Below are 23,792 nucleotides of genomic sequence, written 5' to 3' on the forward strand. Positions count from 1 at the left end.
TCTAGTCCCTTCCAGACCCTGTCTCTGCTTTCCACACACTGTTTCACACTGTTTGTGTGAAAATTAAACCAAACTGCTCAGACAGAGACAAAACTCCATTAAGATGTTTAATGTCTTTGAAAAATTAGATATTAGGCAAGTTACATTAAGATAATTTTATTATTATTTAATGACAATAAAACAATAACAATTGTCATGAAAAAAACATTAATCCACCGATCTCCTTTCCTTAATGTAGAGGCATGAGAAAGAAAGCTCTTTATAGTAACGCAAAAGAATCTTAAAATAACACACGTTGTTTATGTGGACAAATGCCCAGACATATTGTCTTAATCTCTGTTCGCTTTTTGGTAACATTTGTAGGATTACTTCTATGCTGAAAAAGGTTGCTGTGGACTTTGACTTGGAGTCTAATAACACTTCATAGACATTACAAATCCACATGCAATCTGGCCCAGGAGAGAACACATGTCTATGCCATTAGGGAGCCTCAGATGTTGAAGCACTCTGCGCAAAAACTTCAAATAATACAATCAGAAAATCCGTCTCCCCCCCTTTTAAATAATATATGGAACAGGAAAATAAGAACCTTTTTTACAAAAAGCTTCTCATTTGTGTTGGGTTTTGCATAATGTTTAACCCCAAAATGAAGTCATAGTGACATTGGTGTAGGCGGCATTGGGTGGGTGGAATAGCGGAAATGTTAATGAAGCAGTACTGACGGGGCTCAGTAAGGCAGAGGCATTGAGTAACACTATTGCCTTGACATCGCTACAAGTTTCTGAAACTCTTTTATTCCCCTCTGGACCCTCAGAACTATAATGCTACATAGCAATACACAAAAAATGCCGCACCCCCCCAAACTAACTTTTCAGAACAGATTCTAGTGTGTTTTATTTCATCACAGATTATGTGTGAATGTCCCAACAGTTGCTGTTAAATATGTTATATATCAGCTGTGGTCCTAGATCTTAAGAACACATAAAATATTGTTACATACTTTTGTTATATATATATATATATATATATATATATATATGTGTGTGTGTGTGTGTGTGTGTGTGTGTGTGTGTGTGTGTGTGTGTGTGTGTGTGTGTGTGTGTGTGTGTGTGAGAGCCAGACCAACCAATTTGGCAATACTAATTTTAAAGCAGTTTTAATCTTGCTTTAAAACTGCTTTATTTTGTGTGCTTATGTTCTTACCATCTAGGGCCAAAGTAGGGGCGTTAACAATGTCTATCATTTTTTCCCCAGTGTTTTAGCAAAGAATGAGGCATTTTATCTGCTCTAATGTTTAACAGCTGCAGACGCATAAACAGCTGGTGTGTGCTGCACTGTAAGGCTGCCATGTTGTCCTCTAATAGAGACCAGTGAGTGGAACAAACCCTGTTTAATCCCTGACTCGTTAAAAATTGTGGTGCTTAGGAATTGTTTTAAATTATTAATGGGCTGTCTTGTTTGGAGTACTGACTTGATACTGAAACTTATAAACACATCTGTATATTTTTTCCCATAGGACATTGAGATGAGTGAATAGTGAATTAACTCAAATTTATCTAGCTTCAGAATTTGCTTCAAATACTATTGTCAGTTAGTCTGTTAAACAGTATATGGAAACATGCAGATAAGAAGTGAAGTTTCTGGTTGGCTTTGCAGTGCACTGTGCTATGGTGTGGTGTATCCGTTTATGCTAATTTAGACCAGTGTCGTGTCTAAACATACACTAACCAAAAACCAAATAAGAACGGTCTGTTCAGAACTCAAACTATTTTAGCACTCTCACGCTCACATTGTCATAAGAAGATCGTAATCCACGTCATCGTCCACAAAGCAGAGGGAGGGCCGTGAGTGGCTCAGGGTCAGAGGGGGGCGAGACATCTTGGCTGGGGTTGCAGAGGCCAGAGGAGCAACCATGGCTCTGACACGACCTTGCTGCAACTGTATGCAAGAAGAAAAGGTATTCACTTCATCAATAAATTCCATTGTCCTAATAATAGGATGGTGGTGATAATAATTGACAAAACCCAGGATGGCTGCATAATTGTTTGTCAGTGTGAGAATGTACTAATATAATATTAATGTAACTAACAAAATGTGTTTGTTTGTTCTTTAATTAGTTTAAAGGTTTACTGCAGTTTGTTTTAACTTGCATCCATAGAGTATGAGCAACTGCTATGGGCAAGAAAGACATAACATTTCCCTATACTTAAAGAAAGAAAAAAAAATAAACAGAAACTAATTTACTCAGAACTTACACCGAAGTGTCTCCTTCGGTGTAAGTTCTGAGTAAATTAGTTTCTGGGTTTTTTTTTTTTTGAGGTAGCTCATAAACATTCGTGTGAATTCGAAGGCTTTCTTGAATTCTTCATTAAAAGGTGTTTCAAAATTGAGATCTGAATCATTTGTCATTTTAGAGATTGGACTATTTTTTCAGAGGGGAGAATTTGAATCTTATGCAAAACTAATGTGGAAATCATGGGTGGCTATGGTTTAATGTCATGTTCTGGCGTTGGTAAGCTGCATAAAACTTTTTAAGATTTTTCTCATGCCTTTCTTATTCTTAGAGTTATGTGATTTTGCTTATAGTGTTTATGGAATTTTGCAAGCTGTTTTATTGTAATAGTCTTGTCTGTTGTATTCACACATCAGCTGAAGATGTAAACGAGCTATTATGGTGATTAATCACCAGATAAGGTGTAAGAAAAAATAAATTAGTATGTACTACTAATAATAAACTACTTCTCGTGTTTTACTCTGTAGTGTATCTGACCTGCCGAGGTGTGGAGCCCTCTGCTGGTCGGTTTGTGTCTCTACGTTGGCCTCGTGTTTGGCTCTGAGAGCGAGAGCTGAAGGTGCGAGAGAGGAGGCCTCTCATCCTCAGGTATGGGTAGAGATTACAGCTCAGACACAGAGGGTTAAACACAGGATCTGTCTCCAGTTGCTCCAGACACCTCTAGGACAAAATGAATAAAAGCTGCATGTATTTGGCAAAATTCACATTCGCTTTTGAACAACAAGGGCTCAAAGGTTGGTAGTTAAATCATCTGGAAAGAATACAAGAGAGTGAAATTTAAAAGCAAATGTGTATATATATATATATATGTGTGTGTGTGTGTGTGTGTGTGTGTGTGTGTGTGTGTGTGTGTGTGTGTGTGTGTGTGTGTGTGTGTGTGTTGGGGGGGGGTGTAAAAAGGAAGGTAAGAGCAAACAAGTATATCGGTCAACAATAGTGGACTTCTTTTTCATTTCACTTGTTGAAGTGAATAAAAAATGATGCTACTATACATAAGTGACTAATGATATTCCGAAATTCTGAAATGTAACAGTACTGTGCTTGTGTGATGTACTGACAAATTTAGAAGCACATGCTCTTCATTTTTGTGTGCATGGATCTCTATAACAGAAGAGGAAATGTCACATACAGGAACAGGATGTAAGAACTCAAAATGGATAGTATTTTATGAGTCATAAACCATCACAACAACAGGAAAGAACACTAAACAATGTTATGCACTACAACCAATTATGTAGCAACATACAATACAAGCATTATGAAAGCTCATAAAGCAATCCATTGACTCTCACAATGTTTCCTTGAAATGACAAATGTTGGTCAAAACAAGTCATTTCAAGGAAACAGTGTGACAGTTTTGAGATTCACAGTTAGATATCTGCAAATAAGTTGCAAATAAGTAACATACTGTCTTGCAGGCCTACAGTGTTTATTGTACAGTAGTAATCAATCTAGCTTCATTTAATGTAAGTTCAACTTTATAATTGGTGTTTTGCTTACTGAAGTTGTGAACAATGCAATTAATTGTATACGTTGAACAAGGGTGTGTGTGTGCGTGTGTGTGATTTATAGTGTTTATGTAAATGAGTAACATTTCACTTGCTGCTATCAGCGTTTATCCAGATCTCAGACATGGAAACAAGTGAACACAACTGAGTTATAATTTAAATTAATAGAAGTCGATATACTGTATATTATCTGCTTAACATGTCTATGCTACCTGAGCTCTTTATATATTTCCCAAACTGTGAGGGTTTAGGCTGGGACAGGTTGGTCTTAACACCATTTAAACTGAAACCGCATACTGAGCGATGTTTGTGTTTGTTTTTGTGTGAGAGATATTAGTGGAAAAAAGAGTGAGAGAGAATACCTCCACCATATTGAGTGTGCTGAGTGGTGGGTCCTCATTTACGCTAGGCAGATTACAAGGTAGCATTAATTCCCGAGTGAGGACAGGTTTTAGTAAAAGAGCGAGGGAGGCTGAAGACTGGAGCACGTAGTAGGAAAACACACTGGATGCAGAACGAAACTCGGTCTCTGTCCGCACTAAGAGAAACCAGTCACGGCTCTGGAGAAACACAAAGACATGCACAAACCATAAATGTTTTAAACTACTATAAATATTCCTTAAAAAATCTATTTTATACTATTATCCCTTGAACCACAATATCTTTAGTTATAGCTAATGTAGCCTGTAAAGTCTCCGGCTATCCATATAAGTGTTTTAGATGCCATTGTTAATTGTGTCCTCATTTTAAATAATAAAATACCATGTTTATATACTGTACATAAATATATTATAACTATATAAAAATAGAATTTGTATAGAAAAAAATCTATTTTTTTACAATAAAAATAGAATTTGTTTAGTATATAATTTTACTTTTAAGATTTTATTTCAGCAGTAGTTTAGAATGTATGTATGTATATTCTATATACTGTATATATACATACACACAGTACCGTAAAGAAAGAATGCTTCCAAGAATAGAAGTGTTAGTTATAGTGTTAGAATAGTTGAATTTTATCAATTAACAAAAAGGAAAGTAAATAAACAGAAGGGAAATCCAAATCAAATCAATATTTGGTCATTTTTCAGCAATATTTCTAAGTACACTTGCACACAGTTTTTGAAGGAACATAGCGGGTTTGTAGGCTGCCTCAAATCCTTCTGTCTCTTCATGTAATCCCAGACAGACTTGACAATGCTGAGATCAGGACTTCTTGTTCTCCACAATGAAGATTGTTCTTAATGACATTGTCTGTTTGTTGTCCTGTTGATGGTATTTCTCAGCATCATTCATCTCCAGCACTTTGACTAACATCCTGCCTCCTGCTACATCCAAATATTTCAAATTTTCTGGACTCATGAGCCCAGAGCACCTACTGCTGTTTTTCTGCACGCCAGTTCCTATGTTTTCATGCACAGTTGAGTCTCTTAGCCTTGTTCCCACATCTGATGTATGGCTTTTTGTCCATAATTCTACCTTGGTCCCACTGATTTCTGCCAGTTCTTTGCTGATGGCACTGCTGGATATGTCCTAATGTCGAACTGATATAAGCATGACATGTCTTTCATCTGCTACATTAAGTTTCTATTGCCAACCAATAGAGTTGACTTGAATTCCTGTGCAAGTATAAGATTTGATGCTGGTTTAAAGCGAACGGGAAGTCACACCAAATATTGATTTGATTTCAATTTTACTTTCTGTTCGCTCGCTTAGCATTTTGTTGCATTTTTTTGTAAGGGGGAAAAAAAAAGCAATCTATGATTATTTTTATATTAAATATTATTATATTTAATTTTGTTTATGAAATATTTTTATATTTGAATTATATTTATTTAATAACCTTTTCCTTTATTGAAGATATATTTTTCCCAATGAAGCAGTTTAAGGTATTAATTGATGGTTGTGATGGAAAGGTTTCAAACTGAGACTTCCTGCGCTACATTAGCCTGAACCATCCAGAACTGAAGTCAGACACTAAACATGTCTTTGCGGGAAAAAAGAAAATCGTTTAAATAATATTTTTCTAATTTAAACTCTTACACAAATAATATATAATTTATTGCAACTGATCTGTATCTTTCCTTTATATTATGAATATGAACTTTTTTTTTTTTTACACGTCACACATGCACAGACACATTCTTCACTGACTCGGAGTGTGTGGCAGAGAGCATGGAAGGTCTGATGGTTGCTCTCCATCTCTTCCCAGTCCAGCTGCCAGCAAGTTGTTGGTCTGATGACTAGTGGAAGGCCGTACAGAACAGACTGGCACACTCCTTCTGCACGCAGAGCTCTAATACACACAAATGTACAGACTTAAAATGTATCTATAAACAAAAAACAATAATCACACACTAGTCATTTGCTAATGCTTCTTAAATATGTTAAATACTTCCGATACACACAGCTTCATAGTGAGTGCTAAATGTAAATTGTCATTGAGTAAACTGTACAGTGAAAATGGAAAAAAACCAAAAACAAATAAAGCAACATTCTGATCATTACTGAAGTGCCTGGAAGCAAAACAAGACATAGATGAACAGTGAGTTTTACGTTTATTGCACAACAAGAAGGTGAAAAAGCTCTCACTGTTTCTAAAATTCCATGAAATCAATGACCTCATGGGGATGCAAAACATGCAAAATCGACAAGCGTCCACAATGCACGGCAGTGTGTGTCTGTCTGTGTATGTGCTTATGAAAGACACAGAAGTCTCTGTTTAGATGTTCCTCACCACATTAGAGTATGACTCATGGCCATGTTCAGCGTTTTTGTTTTTGCATAATCATTTTCTCTTTCAGCTACTCCTTTAGCTTCGTCTCTGTTTTTCCAGTTTCTCTCGCAATGTTTGTAGATTTTTTACCCACAGGTCACATTTAAAACTGTTGAATGCCTTGTAGCTGATTGATGAGACATGTATGCTTATTGTGTCTAAAAGTGCATGTAAGTGGAAAAGAGCATACAGAATTACCATCATTGCCAAAATAAAAAACTGCATTGAGTTGAGCAAAGTAGGTCCTTTAGAGCTAGTAATGAAGGAACAGGCGGTTCAGATTCTGTTGTTGACTGTTGCTGACAGTACAGACATGAACATGCTGTGTGTTTGATCTGTGGAAGTGGTTGTATGAAAGACTTTGTTCATGACAGAAAACATCACTGGCTGTGCACATGCCTCAGGCTGAACCATTATCATTTACACTGACACAGTTATAGCAGCCATCTTATCTGTAGTAAAGTTATACTTGATAACTCGGAGTCTCTGCGGTCCCGAGTTGTGATTGGACTGGCTCTGGCTTGCTGGAGGGAAGTCCCGGATGTTCTCAGTTTTGGCTCCAAGGTCAGGGGTGAAGGGGAGAAGAGCTGGGCTCACAAGCGTTTCCTGCATGTCACACTTTATACACACTACAGACACACACGTATACCTCATTAAATATTTAAGAAATAGTGTAAGACAGCCACATTTAGTGTGTAATGTATGTGAATTACCAGCTTCAGGTCTGTGAGCAGGAATGGGTTTTGGACTGTTTGCGTGAACTGATGCAGGTAACAGGAGCTGAAGGTGCTCTCTGTCTCCTGTTTGGTCATGAAGCCATGCTTTCAGAATGTTCTCCACAGCGATGACACTGTTCTCCACTAGCTGCAAGTCCATCTCAGCTCCTAGCATAATATCATCTACAGAGAAGGCATGCAGAGAGAGAGAGGGAGAGAGAGAGAGAGAGAGAGAGAGGTAAGTAAAAGGCCATTGTGGGTTTTCAGTTTTATTGCGAAGATTTTGAATTTGAGGTTTGTGCCCTTGCCGCATCTCATGTAACCACTAGATGGCAGTGCAGAACTGTGGTGTCCTAGCAGGAAATCAACCTTACAAAGTTTATCAAATTTTAGTGAGATTTTTTTCTACTAGGCTTTGGGAATTTGGGTAAAGTGGAGAAAAACACACTGAAACAGAATTTTCTTTATTACAAATACAGTTTTATTGCTGAGATTAGCAGAGACCTGTGTGTACTGCTTTTAAATACAGCAGAGATATTGCTTGGTGTACCTGAAATTGATTACTATATTATTATTGATGTCCATGTGGATTTTAACCAAGTGGGTTTCCTCCTAGGTTCTCTGGTTTAAAAACCACCTAGTCCCAAAAACATACTGGTGGAATGATTGTCTACTCTAATTTTTCCCCTAACTGTAAACGTGTGTGCATGGAACTCTTCAACAACTGGTCCTGACTATGTATTCATGACTTATACTCAGTGTTCCCAAGATAGGCTCCAGATTCACCGTGACCCTGACCAGAGTAAAGCAGTCACTACAGTTTAATAAATATATGTATATTCTGATAATCAGATATTTTACTTGTCCTGCTTCCAAATGTTTCATACATGAATTTTAAAAGATTTTAAAAGATGCGTAACTTGACCTACCACATTTGGGTGTTTTTTAAGACTCTGGACTAATATTAATCTTCAATAAAGATAATATTTATATACAGTATACAGTCTGCTTCTTTGACACAGTCTAATTTTTCATGAATGTCATCCTGGACATAATCTGTGCTGAGATAAGTCTCATGGACGCCTCCTCTGAAGCCATATTCAATTATTCATGTACCTCCAAGGGGCCCAAAGAGTCTAATGGGAGCCAAGTGGTCATGTTTAAACTTTCATTAAGTAAGAGGTGGAGGACGGGTGGGTGCCAAGATTGAAGAGAAAGACTGGAGACAAAAGGAAGCAACTACAGCATTAAATCACTGTCTTGGGATTTATGTTGGGAGCGGTTAGTGTTCTTTCAAATCAAACACATGCACTAAAGTGGTTTTGTAATAAATACATGTTTTTCTGGGTTATCAGTGAAGCAGAACTGCTAATCCTTTGTATCTCATCCACAATTTGCAAGTCAAACATGACCAAAGCTTGCTTTTCGCAAATTGTCAGCAAGGGCATGAAAATAATTTGCTGTAGATTAAAATTTAAACCTCACCATCTTTATGATCAGTTAAATGTAAGTAAGTACTATACATAATTTCAAAGCACATAAATAGAAGGGTCTGGTAAAACCCTTTGTTCTTATCACTACTACTACAATAATAGTAATACAACTATAACTTTCATTCATATATATATAGATGCAGCTCCATGTTTTCACAGAATAAGTAAAAAAGACAACACCGATTTCTTTGAATTAACAAAGCAGTATGAGTTCATTTACATGTCATCAGTTGTAGCTCTAATATTGAATCCTAAATGAAGGCTGATAAATGTCATACACTAGTGCACACTGATAAGATTTAACATCTAGTAAATGTCACCCAGATGGTGTGAGTGGGCTAAAAAGGTGAGGATGGAGAAGTGGGAAACGGAGAACATGAGGAGTAACAGATGCAGAGCAACCCCCACATCACCTGTTAACAGAAAGATAACATCTCATTTCTGTCTGTATCTTCTATACACCACCTCCTTCTGGGTGTAAGATAATCTAATCAAATTGCGTGCTTTTCCTATATCCGTTTTACATCTTACAGTTCCTCTAGACCCCATTTTTACATTTCCTTACTTCCTCTCGTCCACTCTCTTTGTGTCTGTGAGAAATGTTAAGTGGTTACCAGCAGTCTCCAAGCCTTTTACACAGAAGCCACATCATACTCATATCCTCATTCACGATTCTGTCTCTCACCATCTCTCACTAGCTGTCCATCTATCTCATAGCTCTATTCTAAGAACAGATACAGATAAGAGAGCTTGCCTTTTCTGGAAACTCCATCAAATGAGCTGTCTGTATGACCCTCTGTTCTCTGTCATACTGAAACAAATTGGAGAATAATTGATCATTTTGCACTCATTTAGATATTAGAAGGTTTAACTTGACTTGTGACCCTAATAGTTACTGGGTCATTGGGAGTCGTTACACTCTGCTAATAATTACAGGATTACAGCCTATCTCTTATCTTCTTAGGAAATGGAGTAACGGTGATGTAAGGCTATAGATCTTTGATAGTTCAATGAGTGACTTTGTCATTTTCTTGTGAGGACAAATGTTGAAACGATTAAAGTGATAAAGCCTTTTGAGAAGATTCTCAGGAATCCACATAGAGTTTTATGCCATTTGACAGCTTCCCATTAAACACAGGAAAACTGTAGAGAAGAAACAGCATGAAGTATAAAACAAAAAACTGTTTTGTTTGCTTTGAATGAAGGCTGAAGCCAAGAGACAGTCTCACACCCTCTTTGCGTTCTCACAAAGGGACAAGAGGACAAAACTAAAAACACTAATATAAAAGCTGCATTAGCAAATGAAGACCTCTTGTACACACAACTGCCAGTGTACTGCTAACATCATTACTATAAATGCCATGATGTTTATGTGGCCTTTTCCACAGTGCCTGTTTTCTGAGCTGCTTTCAAGGCAGAAAGGATTTTTTAATGCTGTATTAAACTGTACTGTGCAGATCTGGTAGATTTTGTAAATGGTAACACTCTTGAGTAAAGGGAGAAGTTTTAAACAACAACATAAATGTAAGAGATGAAAGATTTTCACATCATCCCTGGTGATCTGCCTGAGTTTATCCTCATAATTTATAACAGGAAAAGATCTCAAAATGACTTTTGTATTAAACATGACAGAGATCGTAGCGGTCGGATTTCAGAATGAATAATTCGCTAATTTACTAAATCAGTATTCATCAATCAAGCTTGGTGAAATCCAAAAGTTTAAAGTCTGGCAATAGAATATTCTTTTAACTAGCAATATTCTAGGAGTTAGGAGGAAAGAGTTAAATTAACCAGCCCTAACTTTTAGAGGGTGATAAATTCCCTGGTACCAAAGCACACGATTAACAATATATAAAGTCACAGAGAATTACAACAGGTGCTTTCATCTGCAAAAAATCCGAAGAGACATCTTTAGCAAACAGAAATCTTACAAGTATTCGGATATTTATTTATTTATATATTTATTCATTCATTAATGGCAGACTGCAGCAAATTTTTTAGGTAAGCTCTTGCCATTAAACTACAGCATTTTTTTTTATGGCACTGAATTGAAAATGGAACAGAGATGAGTATACACAGTAGTTTTTAAAATGAAAACTGAGATAGGAGACAAAGAGACAGATCCTCTTAACTCTTTCCTAACAAAATCATTTAAAGCCAAATCTTTGATAGACTACCGTGACTGTTAAACAGAGTCACACAAATACACACCAAATAAGTACATAAACACAAATTTATCCTTCATCTTACTTTGGTGAATCTCCAAGTCACAAAAGATAAGGCAAGCAAATATGCTATTAATTTATGTGCTGCATTAATCCAAAATGGAGAATCTTTATCAACAGCCAAAAGATAATCTTTTACACAGAACAGCAGCTGCTTATATAATTTACATTTGGCAGATGCCCTTATCCAGAGCGACTCGCATTATCTAATTTTTATTCCACTGAGCAACTGAGGGGGGTTAAGGGCCTTGCTCAGGGGCCCAACAGTGGCAGCTTGGTGGACCTGGGATTAAACTCACAAACCTGCCGATTGGTAGCCCAACACTTAACCACTAGGCAACCACACACCATTTCTGAGACATATCTACGGTAATTGCGTTACATAATCCTAAATGTAATGTTATGTAATATAAATTAATGTTACATATTCCTTAAAGAGCAAAATACATAATGGGGTCCGTGCAAACTAAAGATTTTTACTCCACTGATGTTATTTGTACGCCTGTGAGACTGGCAGTCACATTTGCAAATGAATACAAAAAATGACAGGTATTAAATTTGCAGAAGTCAGTTTCCTTTGCAAATTATGCAAGGCTTTATACTGAGACGGTTTACATAGCATATGCTTCAGTCGAATAATAATAAATAATACATTTCTCAAAATTATGATTTTCTTATTCCCATAGTGAAGCTTTGTCTATATTAAATATCCACAACCAAAAAAAAAAACAGTTAAACAGTTACAGTATAGTGACTTATGCTGATGAGTCATGTTGGACAGTCTACCACCCTATTCTGAATAAATATACAGTATATGAATAAATATCCAGTAATCACTCTACAATACACTCTACAGGGCTGTGGTGGATCAGGAACATATCCCGAGAACACAAAGTGCTAAGTGAGTACACATCCTGAATAGGACACCAGTTTCCATCACACACCATGCACACACACACACACACACATTCACACCTAAGGGCAATTTAGAGTAGCAAATCCACCCACCAGCATGTTTTTGGGAGGGGAAACAGTGATAACATCCAGACAATAACCTGAGCTCAGGATGGAACGAGGAATCCAGGAGCTGTGAAGTGCTGTACCGTCTTCAATGCTTCTCCTACAGTTTTCCTCTCATCACATTTAATATATACATTTTTGGTTTACTCTTCTGTGAGATTTTTTCTGAGATCTGAAATCACCTTGGCTATTGAGGAAAAATTGCCGCATACAAAATGCTCACATTAAGTGCTTCCTACAGCTATATGCCACGTGACGTGATTCATTTTTTTTGCAAATCATCAGCAACAAGCCCAATAACAAAATCACACAATTTATCCAATTTCACATAAAAAATTAGTACTGTGAATAGATGTGAGAGCCTGTAAAGCCCTGTATGCCTTTTTTTTTTTTGGCTAAACTGATCCAGTTCAATGGATTAAACTCTATAGCAGTTGTAGACTGAAATTGGGTTGAACGTGCTGTTTCTTCATCTGCCTATAAAGGCGACTATGAAAGATGTTTACACATTTTGTGCTGAGTCATGAGTCATGCTGGTTAATCTACCATCCTACTCTGAATAAAATACAGCAATTCGTAAAGCTCCTAAACTGCCTCTAGGAACAGGAACATTTTTGATTTACCACACACTGTTCCTTTTTATTGCACCTACTATTGCTTTTTGAGCAATGACTGTTGACCTGACCTGTTTTTAATATCCATGCTTGCCAGTTGAGAATACAGTAGTCTAAACATGAGCTGATAACCCCACTTAAAGAGGTCATGATTGGTCAGACTCCCACTTGCCTCACAAGCTGGTGAAACTGCCCTTGAAATATGTTGCGGATAGAGTTCACCTTTCCCTGAAATGCCCTGAGAATGCTAAAAATCTCAAACGCACACTAGAGCTAGTCGTACCTATACACACTTCATAACATGCCATAAAATAGAAATGCCAGGATATTGAAACTCGGCACCTTGAGAGAAGATGAGATAAAAAGACAGATGCTATCCATCACTATTTTCCCTGCAGCTCTATGACCACTATAAGGTAATAGTGTCTGAGTTGTCTCATAGTCTGGGCAGAAAGACTAATCATGCTAAATTTAGGTACAGGGTGTCTGCAGGTATCCTCAACTTAACTTGATTTCCTTTCTCATTAAAATCACCTTTTCCAAAACAAAACAAAACAAAGCACTTTATAATCCCAATTATATGTCATTTAAAACCAACAATGTGAGAGGACGTCCTGCATGCTCCTGTATGCTGCAGCCAGTCTTGGTCTACTGAGTGTTATCTTTTAGTTATTATTCGGTGTGATTGAAGTGATGTTAAATTTTAAAAGATGACCCAATTGCATTCAAAATAATAACATAAAAATACAATTTCCATTACAAAAAGGCTTAAATGTATTGTGACATTACATTTAATACGTTATTAAGCCCTTGAACTCATCAAATGTTCAGTAAAATGAAGATTTTTAAGGACTTGCAGTCTGGGTGTGAAAGAAAAATACACTGTTTAGTATGCAGCAGCTAGTCTCTGGATTTACAATCCATAACAAATTACAGCATAGAATGCATTAGAAATATATTTGGCTTTTTTTATTTAACACCGTTCTTTTTCCTAAACAATGAAACATAGCATAAATTTCAGGAAAAAACAGCAATGTGGAGTAAGTGTGGAATTTAGGGATTGGATTACCATGAGCATTAAGTGTTAAAAGACAAGAGATAAACCACCTTACACACAAACAAGCACACAGACACACACACACACTCTGAGCACACATTATCAGTCTGCCCAAAGCAAAGCACCAAGAGAGATCTATTTAAATAGTTGCCAGTTCTCTGACATCTTGTGATATATTGTGATTACCACACACACTTTATCTGTGTCATTAAAGTTTTTGCCAGTCTACACAAAAGCATGTTTCCTTAACCACACCATCCCATTACCATGGTGATGCCAGAGTAAAAGACATAGGGCACGACCTATGGGCAGGCCTGTCTTGTACCCATAGCAGTAAATCTGCCGTGTCAAATATAGTAAAGGCCAGAGTTACTGCCTCTGACAGAGACATGACAGAGAAATAGATGGAGAAGTTAAAAGTCAGTCAGACAGACTGGGTGGCTTTGTTTTGACTCATCATGCGGAAAACTCATGATGTACTACTAACCCGAAAATGCTGTCTAATTTCTAGCATAAACAAAATCACAATGTCACAGAGAGATGACTAAAGACTGACAGTGCTAGCTACACCACATCGAGTAAACATATCCCAAAACAAAAAAAAAAACAGGCATTAGAGTACAGCCATGTTGTCAGATCACAACCCTGATCACAAGGTCATTGCATAATTTTCTGTTTTTCTACTGTACCCCACCTGACAGGTTGTTCATAACACTGTGCCTTGATCAGTGATGTGTAACAGAGCATAATAATTAGTCTATGAGATTTAGACTGGATTTATTTAAAAGGGTCAATGCCTCAAATGATATGCATTATTTACATTTAATCATTTTATAAGTTATAAAAAGTGAATTACTATTAAAATGTTGATTACCATCCATTGACTCTCTGGTAGTCTTATTTAATTAATTCTAATGTAAAATCCTAAGATCAGACACAGGACTCACAGTTACAAGCCACCACTGATATTGGGATTGATATTTGGTCATTATATTGTATGCCAAAATACCAGCATGAGTGAAGATTGTATGCTGTATTTTATGTCATCTCATAACAGCAAGAAAATACTGAGATTTAGTAGGGAATAAATATTAGGCCAAATGTTTATTCTGTTTAATTAATGTGAATTATTATTTGGTAATACATTAATCTTTTAAAATTAAGTTTTATTTAAAATTCATTTTAGTTACTATACCCCCAGACATAGTTTTAACATTAGTATTACAAGGCTGAATGCCAAATGTCTGCTTTTTATGCATAAACAAAACATGAATTACGGGTGAATGAACTCATTTAATATGCAATATGCAGGCCAGTAAACCTTCTCTGCGTTGCTTAAGAGTATTAAATTGTAGCGAGACTACATGCACAAATGTCTATTATTTATAGTGCACACATATGCACACACTTTCATGCTTCCTTCCTCTTTTACAAAACACCTTCCACAACCCTGATCATGAGGCTGTCATGCTGAAGTCTGTCTGCTGAAAACTGAAAAACAGGATGTATGTGAAGGAGGGGTTCTGGCTCACTTTCCAGTAGGTCTAAACTTTTAATGGGTCTGGACTCTGGAGGTCAGCATGGATCTGTACCTGAGTGTATGGATAAGTGTGTGTGTGTGTGTGGGTGTGGAGCAGAAGTGATAGAATCACAGCACTCTTGAGAACACATTTAGCTATAATCCATATCAGCGTCCAACAATTACTACACCATCTCTGACTGTGTCTTTTGAAACAGTGCTATGTTCAGCTAAGCAGGAGCGATTCAGTCAGAATGATCATGTAGTTCAGAATGAAGGGTGATGGCGCACCCATCTTTAAAGTAATTATGCTTATGTAACTGTCCTTTTAGAAATTCTGTGTGTTTTTTATGCACTGTACTGAGTCAGATAAGCCCAGTCTCTGTCTATTTGTCTCACAAGACATGTATAGCTTCATTGTAATTTTCAAGGCAATCTTTTCCCGTTTTTTTTTTTTTTTTGGCTAATTTTGATTTTAAGAAAATGATTTCAAAATCTACTAATTTGTCTATTTTTTGGGTCAGACATCTTTTAGACCATGAGAGATATACACAAGCTGTGTACTGTATTTCAACTAAACTGTGTACCACCAATTCCACAGTGTCTGTGACCTTAAGTAACAGTCCACAGATAAATAACACTCCTGGGCTTTATGACTAGTGAAATACAGCCGGGTTAATAGTGCGACAAACACTATAGTTATGAATTTATTCCTTCAGCGGGTATCCAGGTATCAGAACTTGTTCTATCACATAGGTGAGAGTCATCATAGGTATTTGGGATGCATTTATTTGGCTTTTTATTTGCACTTGTAAAAGCCAGGTTATGAGTCCTATATAGTATTTTGTATTGCTCTGCCTTCCGCTGCTAACTGTAAGACACCCTGAATAAAAGTGGCAGGTAGAAAGGATTAAATGTAGGTGTGTTGAGCTGTTGTTTGTTAATCCATATCTCTATGAAGTCTTCCTGTTTTTTAGTCTATGCTATTGCAATCCTTATAATGCAAACCAGACCTTTGTTTAGAAATTTACTATAGAGTAATCTGGGTGATTAGACGTTCACCTAATTCTGATTTGGCTTGTGGCTCAAAAACAACCAAAAGAAACATCTTCAAAAATGAAATATAATGATTAGGTTAAATGTGCCTTGAAATGTATACTGCGTACAATGAGAACACAATGCGCACAGTGTGCTGGAGGTTGATTTTTACTCAGATTGAAAGTCTTTGCTGAAAGGCTTTACTAAAAATACCCAGTGCAGCTAAACTGAAAGTGCTGAACTGGATGTGCTGATGTGATCTGATGCTGACCGTCTGGGTGTTCCATGCCCTCTGCAGAGCAGGATTCTGGGCTCCAGGTTGGCTCTCTGTCTGAAAGGTTCTGTTCTACGGTAATGTGGACAACCACCAGTCGTCGCAGGCTGACCAGGTCACAGTCCTTCAGGCCCCGTTCCATCTGCCTGAGTACAGCCTGGCCCGGTTCACTGCTCACTACTGTCACCTTCAAACACACAAAATCGATTACAACCTAATCATTTAGTAATAATTAATTCTTTGAAAATCAACCATTAACAAAATCCTCAACACTGAATTATAAAGTTGAGGTCTGGGCCAGGGTTGTGGGTTTGATTCTTACCTCGGCCCTTGTTTCCTCCATGTTTCCATCTCTAAATTGTCTGTATTATGTGCAGTGTGTGTGTTTGTGAAAAAGACTTTTGAAGCCAGTGTTATCCTATAAATAATAAGAAATGCAGCTGGAGTGGTTTACTAAACTTTCCTCTAGCACAGAAGGATCACTGTATGAATTGCAGTCGTCCTTATTCTCCAACAGCTGTCTATTGTAAGCACAAATGTAACATTAATTCCATTAAGGGCAAAATAAATATCGAAACAATCTGATTAAAAGCACTTGTCCTCTGCTTTGCTTCCTGCATGGAGAACATTTAAGTGAGGCCTGTGGAGTGTGGAGAGGAAACAGCAGGCCATGTGGTTTGTGTCAGATTGCTGATGGCTTCATTAACGATTGATAACAGGGGTTAAATCAGTGCCACATTCCATCAGCAGAGAATTTAAATATGAATGCTGGTGCTCAGAAAAAGTTAGTGGGATTATCTTCATGTAGGTCGGCGGGTGGTTTCCACCGACGAGTTCTCTGAAAGCACTTTAGACGTGAGGCTGAGGCCCTGGTCTCCAACTGAAATATTTATTTGATTCTAGCAAGGCTGATAAAATTGGAACTTGCATAACCAAAAAAATGCTTGCCTAGCCATCAACATATAAGAAATGTGGGTCCTTACATCTATAGACCTGCTGTACACACTGTTCCCCGGGTTAGCATGGCAGATGAATTGTTTGTATTGCTGCAGGCTGTCCAGCACTGACTGTTTAAGAAGCTCGACATGTGGCTGTATACAGCCCTCCGTAGGCAGAGAACGCAGCTCCTCCACACATGAGTGTAAGCGCACAAGATTCCCCTTCACCTGCTGCCGAGTGACAGAATGGAGAAAACAAAACAAGGGGATATGATGAGATGGGGAAAAAAATTTGTATCATGATATTTCTATATACGTGTATTGTGTCATGATATTCAGATTTAATGTCAGCAAAACAACCAAGTTCTCTAGAAGCTGAAATAATTATGGTTTATTAATTATTATTTTCAAAAATTCTTTAACTGACATGAAATTGCAGGATAAAAATAACTAAATTAATTTTAATGTCCATATGTAAACCTTAAACTTAAAATCTGTTTTCAAGTTTAAGTTACAGGAAAATATGATTAATCATAAAACATTGCATCAATATTATTAAAATACTGATACCTGCAATGCTCAGAAAATAGCTTTTAGTGATTATTATGTGAGGATTAAAACATGAAAAGCGCATCCTGTAAGGTAAAATAATCAAAGCTGCAATGGAGCGATATGTAAAATAAGTTAAGGCAGTTCTAAACAGTTCTTCCCTATTCAGTTTCTCTTTTTTTAATCTCTTTTATAAACTTTAGAGGAAAGTAAATTTGTGCTTGTCGTGTTACAGATGTACCATAAAGTGCAAAGTCCTCTGACTAGAAGTCTCCAATCCCTGTCTGATACAAAGTGCTAACATCAGCATTTGACATCTAACATCAGTTAACAAGTTTCTATTACAGCTTTATCTGCTCAGTGATATTTTACTTCAGGGTTAATAGTTTCTGTGAATTAAGTGTTCCTATAGAATTAATAACATATTAGAATGTATTTGAATTACAACAGCATTATAGTCTAAGCTGTGCTGATATAGAAAATTAATCAACACCTTTATCAACATCAATTAATTTACTCACTCGTCTCCAAGTGTCAAAATTTCAACAGTTTTCTCTCACCACAAATGGCAGCAGACACTCCTGCTGCAGGTTCACTGCATAGAGACTGAGCAGAGGTACTCGACAAGGTCCCTCCATACTGCTTGCCAAAGTGAGGAAGTTCTCAAGGGCCTCACACAGGACCGAACGTGTCTCTGACCACCAAGGTGGTGAGGTGTCGACTATTAGCACACGAGGCGGCTGAGCGGAAAAGGACGATGCATGGCACAGCTGGCTGGCTGAAGCACCTGTCCGATTTCTACCACTCATGCTTCTGAATCTGCAGAAAAACAAACATTACAGTTATTGATATCAGAAAATATCAGGAAACTATTCATTCTTAACAAATAACAGACACTAATCAAGCTAATTGTTTATTACCAGTAACAGACTGTACCAGAAGCATTTTTCCTAAAACTATTTCCATGGCTATTTAAAACAAGGCTGTTATTGTTGCTTACATCAAACAAGTGGAATATCAGTAGAGAATGGTTAAATACGTGTATGATTCTCAGAAATCTATGGCTGCATCAGTTCTGTTCTTCACAAGAGAGCTCTTTCACCAAGCTGATGTTCTGGGTCTTTCTTTGCCTCAGGCATGCACCCCCTGTTTCAACACAACATATACGACAAAGGACAGATTGTCTCATCTAAAATAGTCCAGTGCTTTAGACTGAAGGGCAGCACAGGCCCAATGTCATTAGATGAGCAAGCAGTCTGATCAAAACAAGAGGAGACGATGGGTAGATTTTAAGAGCCATTAAATCCTCTACAGCAAAACCATGTTTTCGACTTATTATTTCGAATGTCTTCAGAAAGCAGTGCATAACTGACAAGAACTTTCTGGGGCTCACTTCAGTTTTTAGTTTATTTTACATTTCACTTGTAAATGAATTCATATTTTGTAGCCAGGAATCACATTATTAAAGAATATACAATTTACAAGAATGGAAAACAGGTTCATATGTTACAATATGAGAACTTTACAAAGGTTTTCTGGTGTTAAACACTATTCATTATGTGTTAATACAGAACTACCTCTTTCGCAAGTGTGTGTTTACACCGTAAACCTAAACCGCATTAATTAGATATTAATATTATGATTATATGATTAAAATCTTATTATAAACATGTACAGATATGACAATTTACTTACAATTTACGGCTAATCCACTGCTAGTTTTTGTAGCTTTTGTCAAACCGTTATTTTCTGTCAGATGTGCGCGCGCGACACCGAAACATAGATATCGTCCCTTTAATTTCAGACTTTTTGGAAGATTTATATCACATATAATTCTTGATATACGCGGTAGTGCATCGACACTAAAAACGGCACACGTCCGCTTTTTATAAACGCAAAATTAAAGTGTATGTGTAACTGTACGAGGCGTGTGCCGCGTTCAACTACCTCTGTGTTTCTGACCGTTAATTTGAAAACAACAAGAAGAAATCCTTTAAACTAGCTTGTTGCTACCAAATTATACACTTTCTTTGAGGAAACTTTCTCTTTTTTCGCACTTTGTAGCGTTTAATGACATAAATACGAAGGCAAGACTTTTCGCTTCCAAGCATTAAGATGATGCTACCTTCAAGTACTCTTTAGAAGTTTGTGCATTTGAGTTCAGTGAGATTAAAGGTAGGGTCTCCGATGTTTGAACGCCAATGTTGACATATAAAATCACCAAAACAAACACGCCCCTAACCCAAATGGGTCCCACCCCTGTACTGATAGCTCCGCCCACACATACATACGTAACCCAGGCAACTAATGGAAAGAAATGTGTCTTTATCATTTATCATCTTTCTTTGTTTTTATCCTCCATGTCAATGTTAAATCCGCTTTCTGCTAATGTCAGACATGTGCACTGAACACTTTCTCTGCACATATTGACAAGACACGCCCCTTTCTGCTCATTGGCTACACGTTTGTTTTGATTTTTGTTTTGCTTGGCGTTCCAACACAGTTTTCTGAAGCATTTCTCAAACATCGGAGACCCTATCTTTAAGACATGGTACTGTATGTGTTTCAATGGGTATGGTCAGGAAAAAAATGGGAGAGTGAGAGAGAGAGAGAGAGAGAGAGAGAGAGAGAGAGAGAGAGAGAGAGAGAGAGAGAGAGAGAGAGAGATTTAACTGGTGTTGTTTATTGTAAGTGTTTGTTGCCTTTTTTGAACTCCTTTATCATTTGTTTTGTTGCTCCCATTTACAGTAAAACAGTTCAGTTCAACCCCAGACATTTTTAGGGTCATAACTGAGGACAATGTCCTGTCCAGAGACAAGCTGTTTCATGTTTTGGTTTTGTTCAAACCGAATCGAAAACACCATCGCTAATAAATATGTTGTTGTTTTTTTTTCTTTGGTTGTTGCTGTGTGGTGGGAGAGCGTGAGAAAAGACTGAAATGCGTGACTGTCACTCTCAATGCGTGACACTTGACATCCCTACTAATAATAAGCAGATAACAAAAAGCTAACATTGCAAAGGTGACTTAGTAGATATACAGGGTAATGGATCATTCTCAGCACAGCAGTGATATCAAATTTATCAGGAAGAGCATCAATCATTGGCACAAAATAGATGCTGAAATTTTTCCTGCTGTAACCAGCGGAATCAGAGGCCTGCTTCTGTGTGATTTAGCAACATTTCAAAAGGCAGAACCAATTCTGTGTAAATTTGCACATGTATTTTTTTCTGCTGCTTGCATAGTACCTGAGAAGCCCAGAGCAGTTGGACTAGATCACCATGAGCAGAATATCCGATTTGCTCAATTTTTACACTGATGACTAGCAAACTATTACCCTTAACGAACGGTTCATCCCAGCCTGGTGCATCAAGCCATTCCCAAAGTTAAGCAAAGACATTTTCACACCTACCACAACTTTCTGAGATATTATGAAATCAAAAGCTTCTCTCCCAAATAAATGCTGGCAGTTATTTAAGCACATCCACAGAGCCAGATTCATTTCTAAGCTTTAAGAAGCTTTGGCTGAAGGGTGTGCTGTGAAATCAGACCTGACGTATGACGATGCGCTGCTCGTCCTGTGCAGGCGGGAATTGGCATGAAGCTGCCACATCTGTTCTGCAGAGATAAGGGAGAACGGACTAGCTCTCCAATCTGACACGACCGCGTCTGTCAAATTTCTCTAGGTGGAAGGTCTAGTGCTGGAATGCTTGCAAATGTTTAATCGCTGTTTTTCTCTCTTATAGTGTGTTTTTCTAGTCCTCTTTAGTTCGTAGCATTTAGAAAAAATTGCCTGTGTTTAGATTTTGGACTGATATATTCTAGCAGAATCAACTCTAGCAGATCAACGTCAGGCTCTATTTGTGAACTATATCAGTATTTTTTTATGTCCTGTAGATAAGACTGACATTTTATGCTGGGTTTACTGATAGCAGATAAACAGTGATCAGTGACTGTGTGGTAAAGTAATGGCTGTTTAACTTTTTCTCTCACTGCTAGGCATTAGGCAGAAACTCATACTTAGATAAAACAAAGGTCTTGTCCCTGCATGCCGGCTCTTCAGCTCGTCTTATGATGTAATCTCTATCTGGAACAATCGCTTACAGAAATATCCGGATTTTCACTGTCACAGCATTGCTGAATGAAGCCAAAATGTGCTTACACATCTTAAGGGGAAATTAAAATGAAATCTTTTTGTTTTATTTGCCAGAGGTAGAATTGCAATTTTATGATCAAGAGGCACACTTCATAAATCTTAAACCCCAAATGATGTGTCTTTGGAATACAAAGAAGACAAGACTGTTTTGTACAAGTGCACATATTTCAGATAATACATTTGGTACCAACTTCCTTCATGTGTTATTGGTATAATTATTTTAGTTGTGGTCACAGTTATTATGGTGAACAATAATAATAAAAAACAAAAAACAATAATAGCCATCATGTTAGATAAACTGTAGAAGAAGGTGATAACATAGAAACTAAAATAGTCCCTGTTGAGACCCACGTTTTGTTCTTTAACCATTCCTTAATGTTCTTTTTCTTTCATGATTAGCTCATAAATGTTCCATCTATTAAGTGTATTTTATGAATCCAAAAATAATTTTTACTTGCTTTATTTACTCCCATTCTCTGCAGAGTTTAGCCCTTTCCCCTCTTGTCAAAGCCTCTTAACTTTAAATCCATGCTTCAAAATAATTGGGTAAACACTTAATGTTTTTATGATTACTTTAGGACTTTAGGCTTGATTTCAGTCTGCGTTCACTGATTTAGCAGTTCCCTGAAGATCATACTTTCAGTAGTTTTTCAACAAAGCAATATAGAGGCATTATTCTGTAATGAAAGCCAAAAGCTTTGGCTCTGTTTATGCTGTGCTACAGTTTGCATATTAGCATGACTTTGGTGGTGGTTTGTTAGCATTGTACAGTATAATAATTCCTCTACAGAATTATTAGTAAATGATTTTATATTTTTTTATATATATTATATATATATATATAATAATATATTTTTTATTTTTTATAAAAGTATCTTAGCATAGTCTCCCAGAGAAATGTCACCTTTAATTGAAGTATAATTATTAAATTAGAAAAAGCTGTTTATATTTTTATAATGTGTTTTACCCATCTTTACTGTGGGTGCCAATAATTCTGGAGTTGACTATGTATGTAATGCTAACACTAACATGACTGTGACCTGACTGTAACCTTCATCGTAACTCAGTAATGCTGCTGTCATGAAGCTGTTCAGATGCTGTAAATCTGGACCAGTTCATTGTGGACTACCTTGGTGTAACGACGACGGGCAATTATTTTGTGTCAGTGTAAATCTGTCTCTAACCCTGTCCCACTCCTCTTTAATCTTCTCTAGAGTTGAAGGTTTATTTGCTAGAGACTCTGTTCAGTCCAGCTTCATGGCCTGCTGAGGGATTACATCATCAGCCGGCACCACTGAAAGGCTCCAGATTGAGTCGCTTTCTGTCAAGGTCGCAACTCTTCCCAGAATGACACGTCTGTCCACTTTAGAGTCAGTCTCTTAGAATGAGGAGAGATGATCTTGTGTTTTCTTTTATAAAATATAAAAATAGTAGATGTTCTGTAGATGTGCTGATTTGTAGAAATCTTAAAACACAATGTTCCCAGTTATTGCGACGTGATTTGTATATTTGCAAGTATTTTGTATGCAGAACACAGACAGCCATTTAAGTCTGAGTCCTGGACACTGAAGCGCTCCAGAGGAGGTGCCAGACATCTGGCCACTCAGTACGCACACAG

At 37.2% G+C, this 23,792-nt stretch overlaps 1 protein-coding gene across 5 annotated transcripts in view; it reads right to left on the reverse strand.

Annotated features, from left to right (window-relative positions):
* Positions 1-1,036: 1,036 nt before the first annotated feature.
* The window catches only part of LOC113640312 (meiosis 1 associated protein), a 41,772-nt gene continuing 19,016 nt past the window's right edge, over positions 1,037-23,792 (reverse strand). Inside the window, exons 1-11 of one of the 5 annotated variants that reach the window (XM_027142743.2) lie at positions 20,146-20,241; positions 19,021-19,166; positions 18,581-18,839; positions 17,517-17,702; positions 16,531-16,720; positions 7,291-7,476; positions 7,047-7,206; positions 5,956-6,097; positions 4,164-4,361; positions 2,771-2,953; positions 1,037-1,938 (exon numbers count right to left, since the gene is read on the reverse strand). In XM_027142743.2, coding sequence (XP_026998544.2) covers positions 1,786-1,938; positions 2,771-2,953; positions 4,164-4,361; positions 5,956-6,097; positions 7,047-7,206; positions 7,291-7,476; positions 16,531-16,720; positions 17,517-17,702; positions 18,581-18,829 — 1,647 coding nt within the window. In that variant the 5' untranslated portion in view covers positions 18,830-18,839; positions 19,021-19,166; positions 20,146-20,241 and the 3' untranslated portion in view covers positions 1,037-1,785. Of the gene's footprint in view, positions 1,939-2,770; positions 2,954-4,163; positions 4,362-5,955; positions 6,098-7,046; positions 7,207-7,290; positions 7,477-16,530; positions 16,721-17,516; positions 17,703-18,580; positions 18,840-19,020; positions 19,167-19,715; positions 20,114-20,145; positions 20,242-23,792 lie in introns of those variants that run through there. The other 4 variants (XM_027142744.2, XM_027142742.2, XM_047819057.1 and 1 more) reach the window with 4 other exon arrangements.

This window comes from Tachysurus fulvidraco, chromosome 1 (genome assembly GCF_022655615.1).
Source record: "Tachysurus fulvidraco isolate hzauxx_2018 chromosome 1, HZAU_PFXX_2.0, whole genome shotgun sequence".
NCBI lineage: Eukaryota > Metazoa > Chordata > Actinopteri > Siluriformes > Bagridae > Tachysurus > Tachysurus fulvidraco.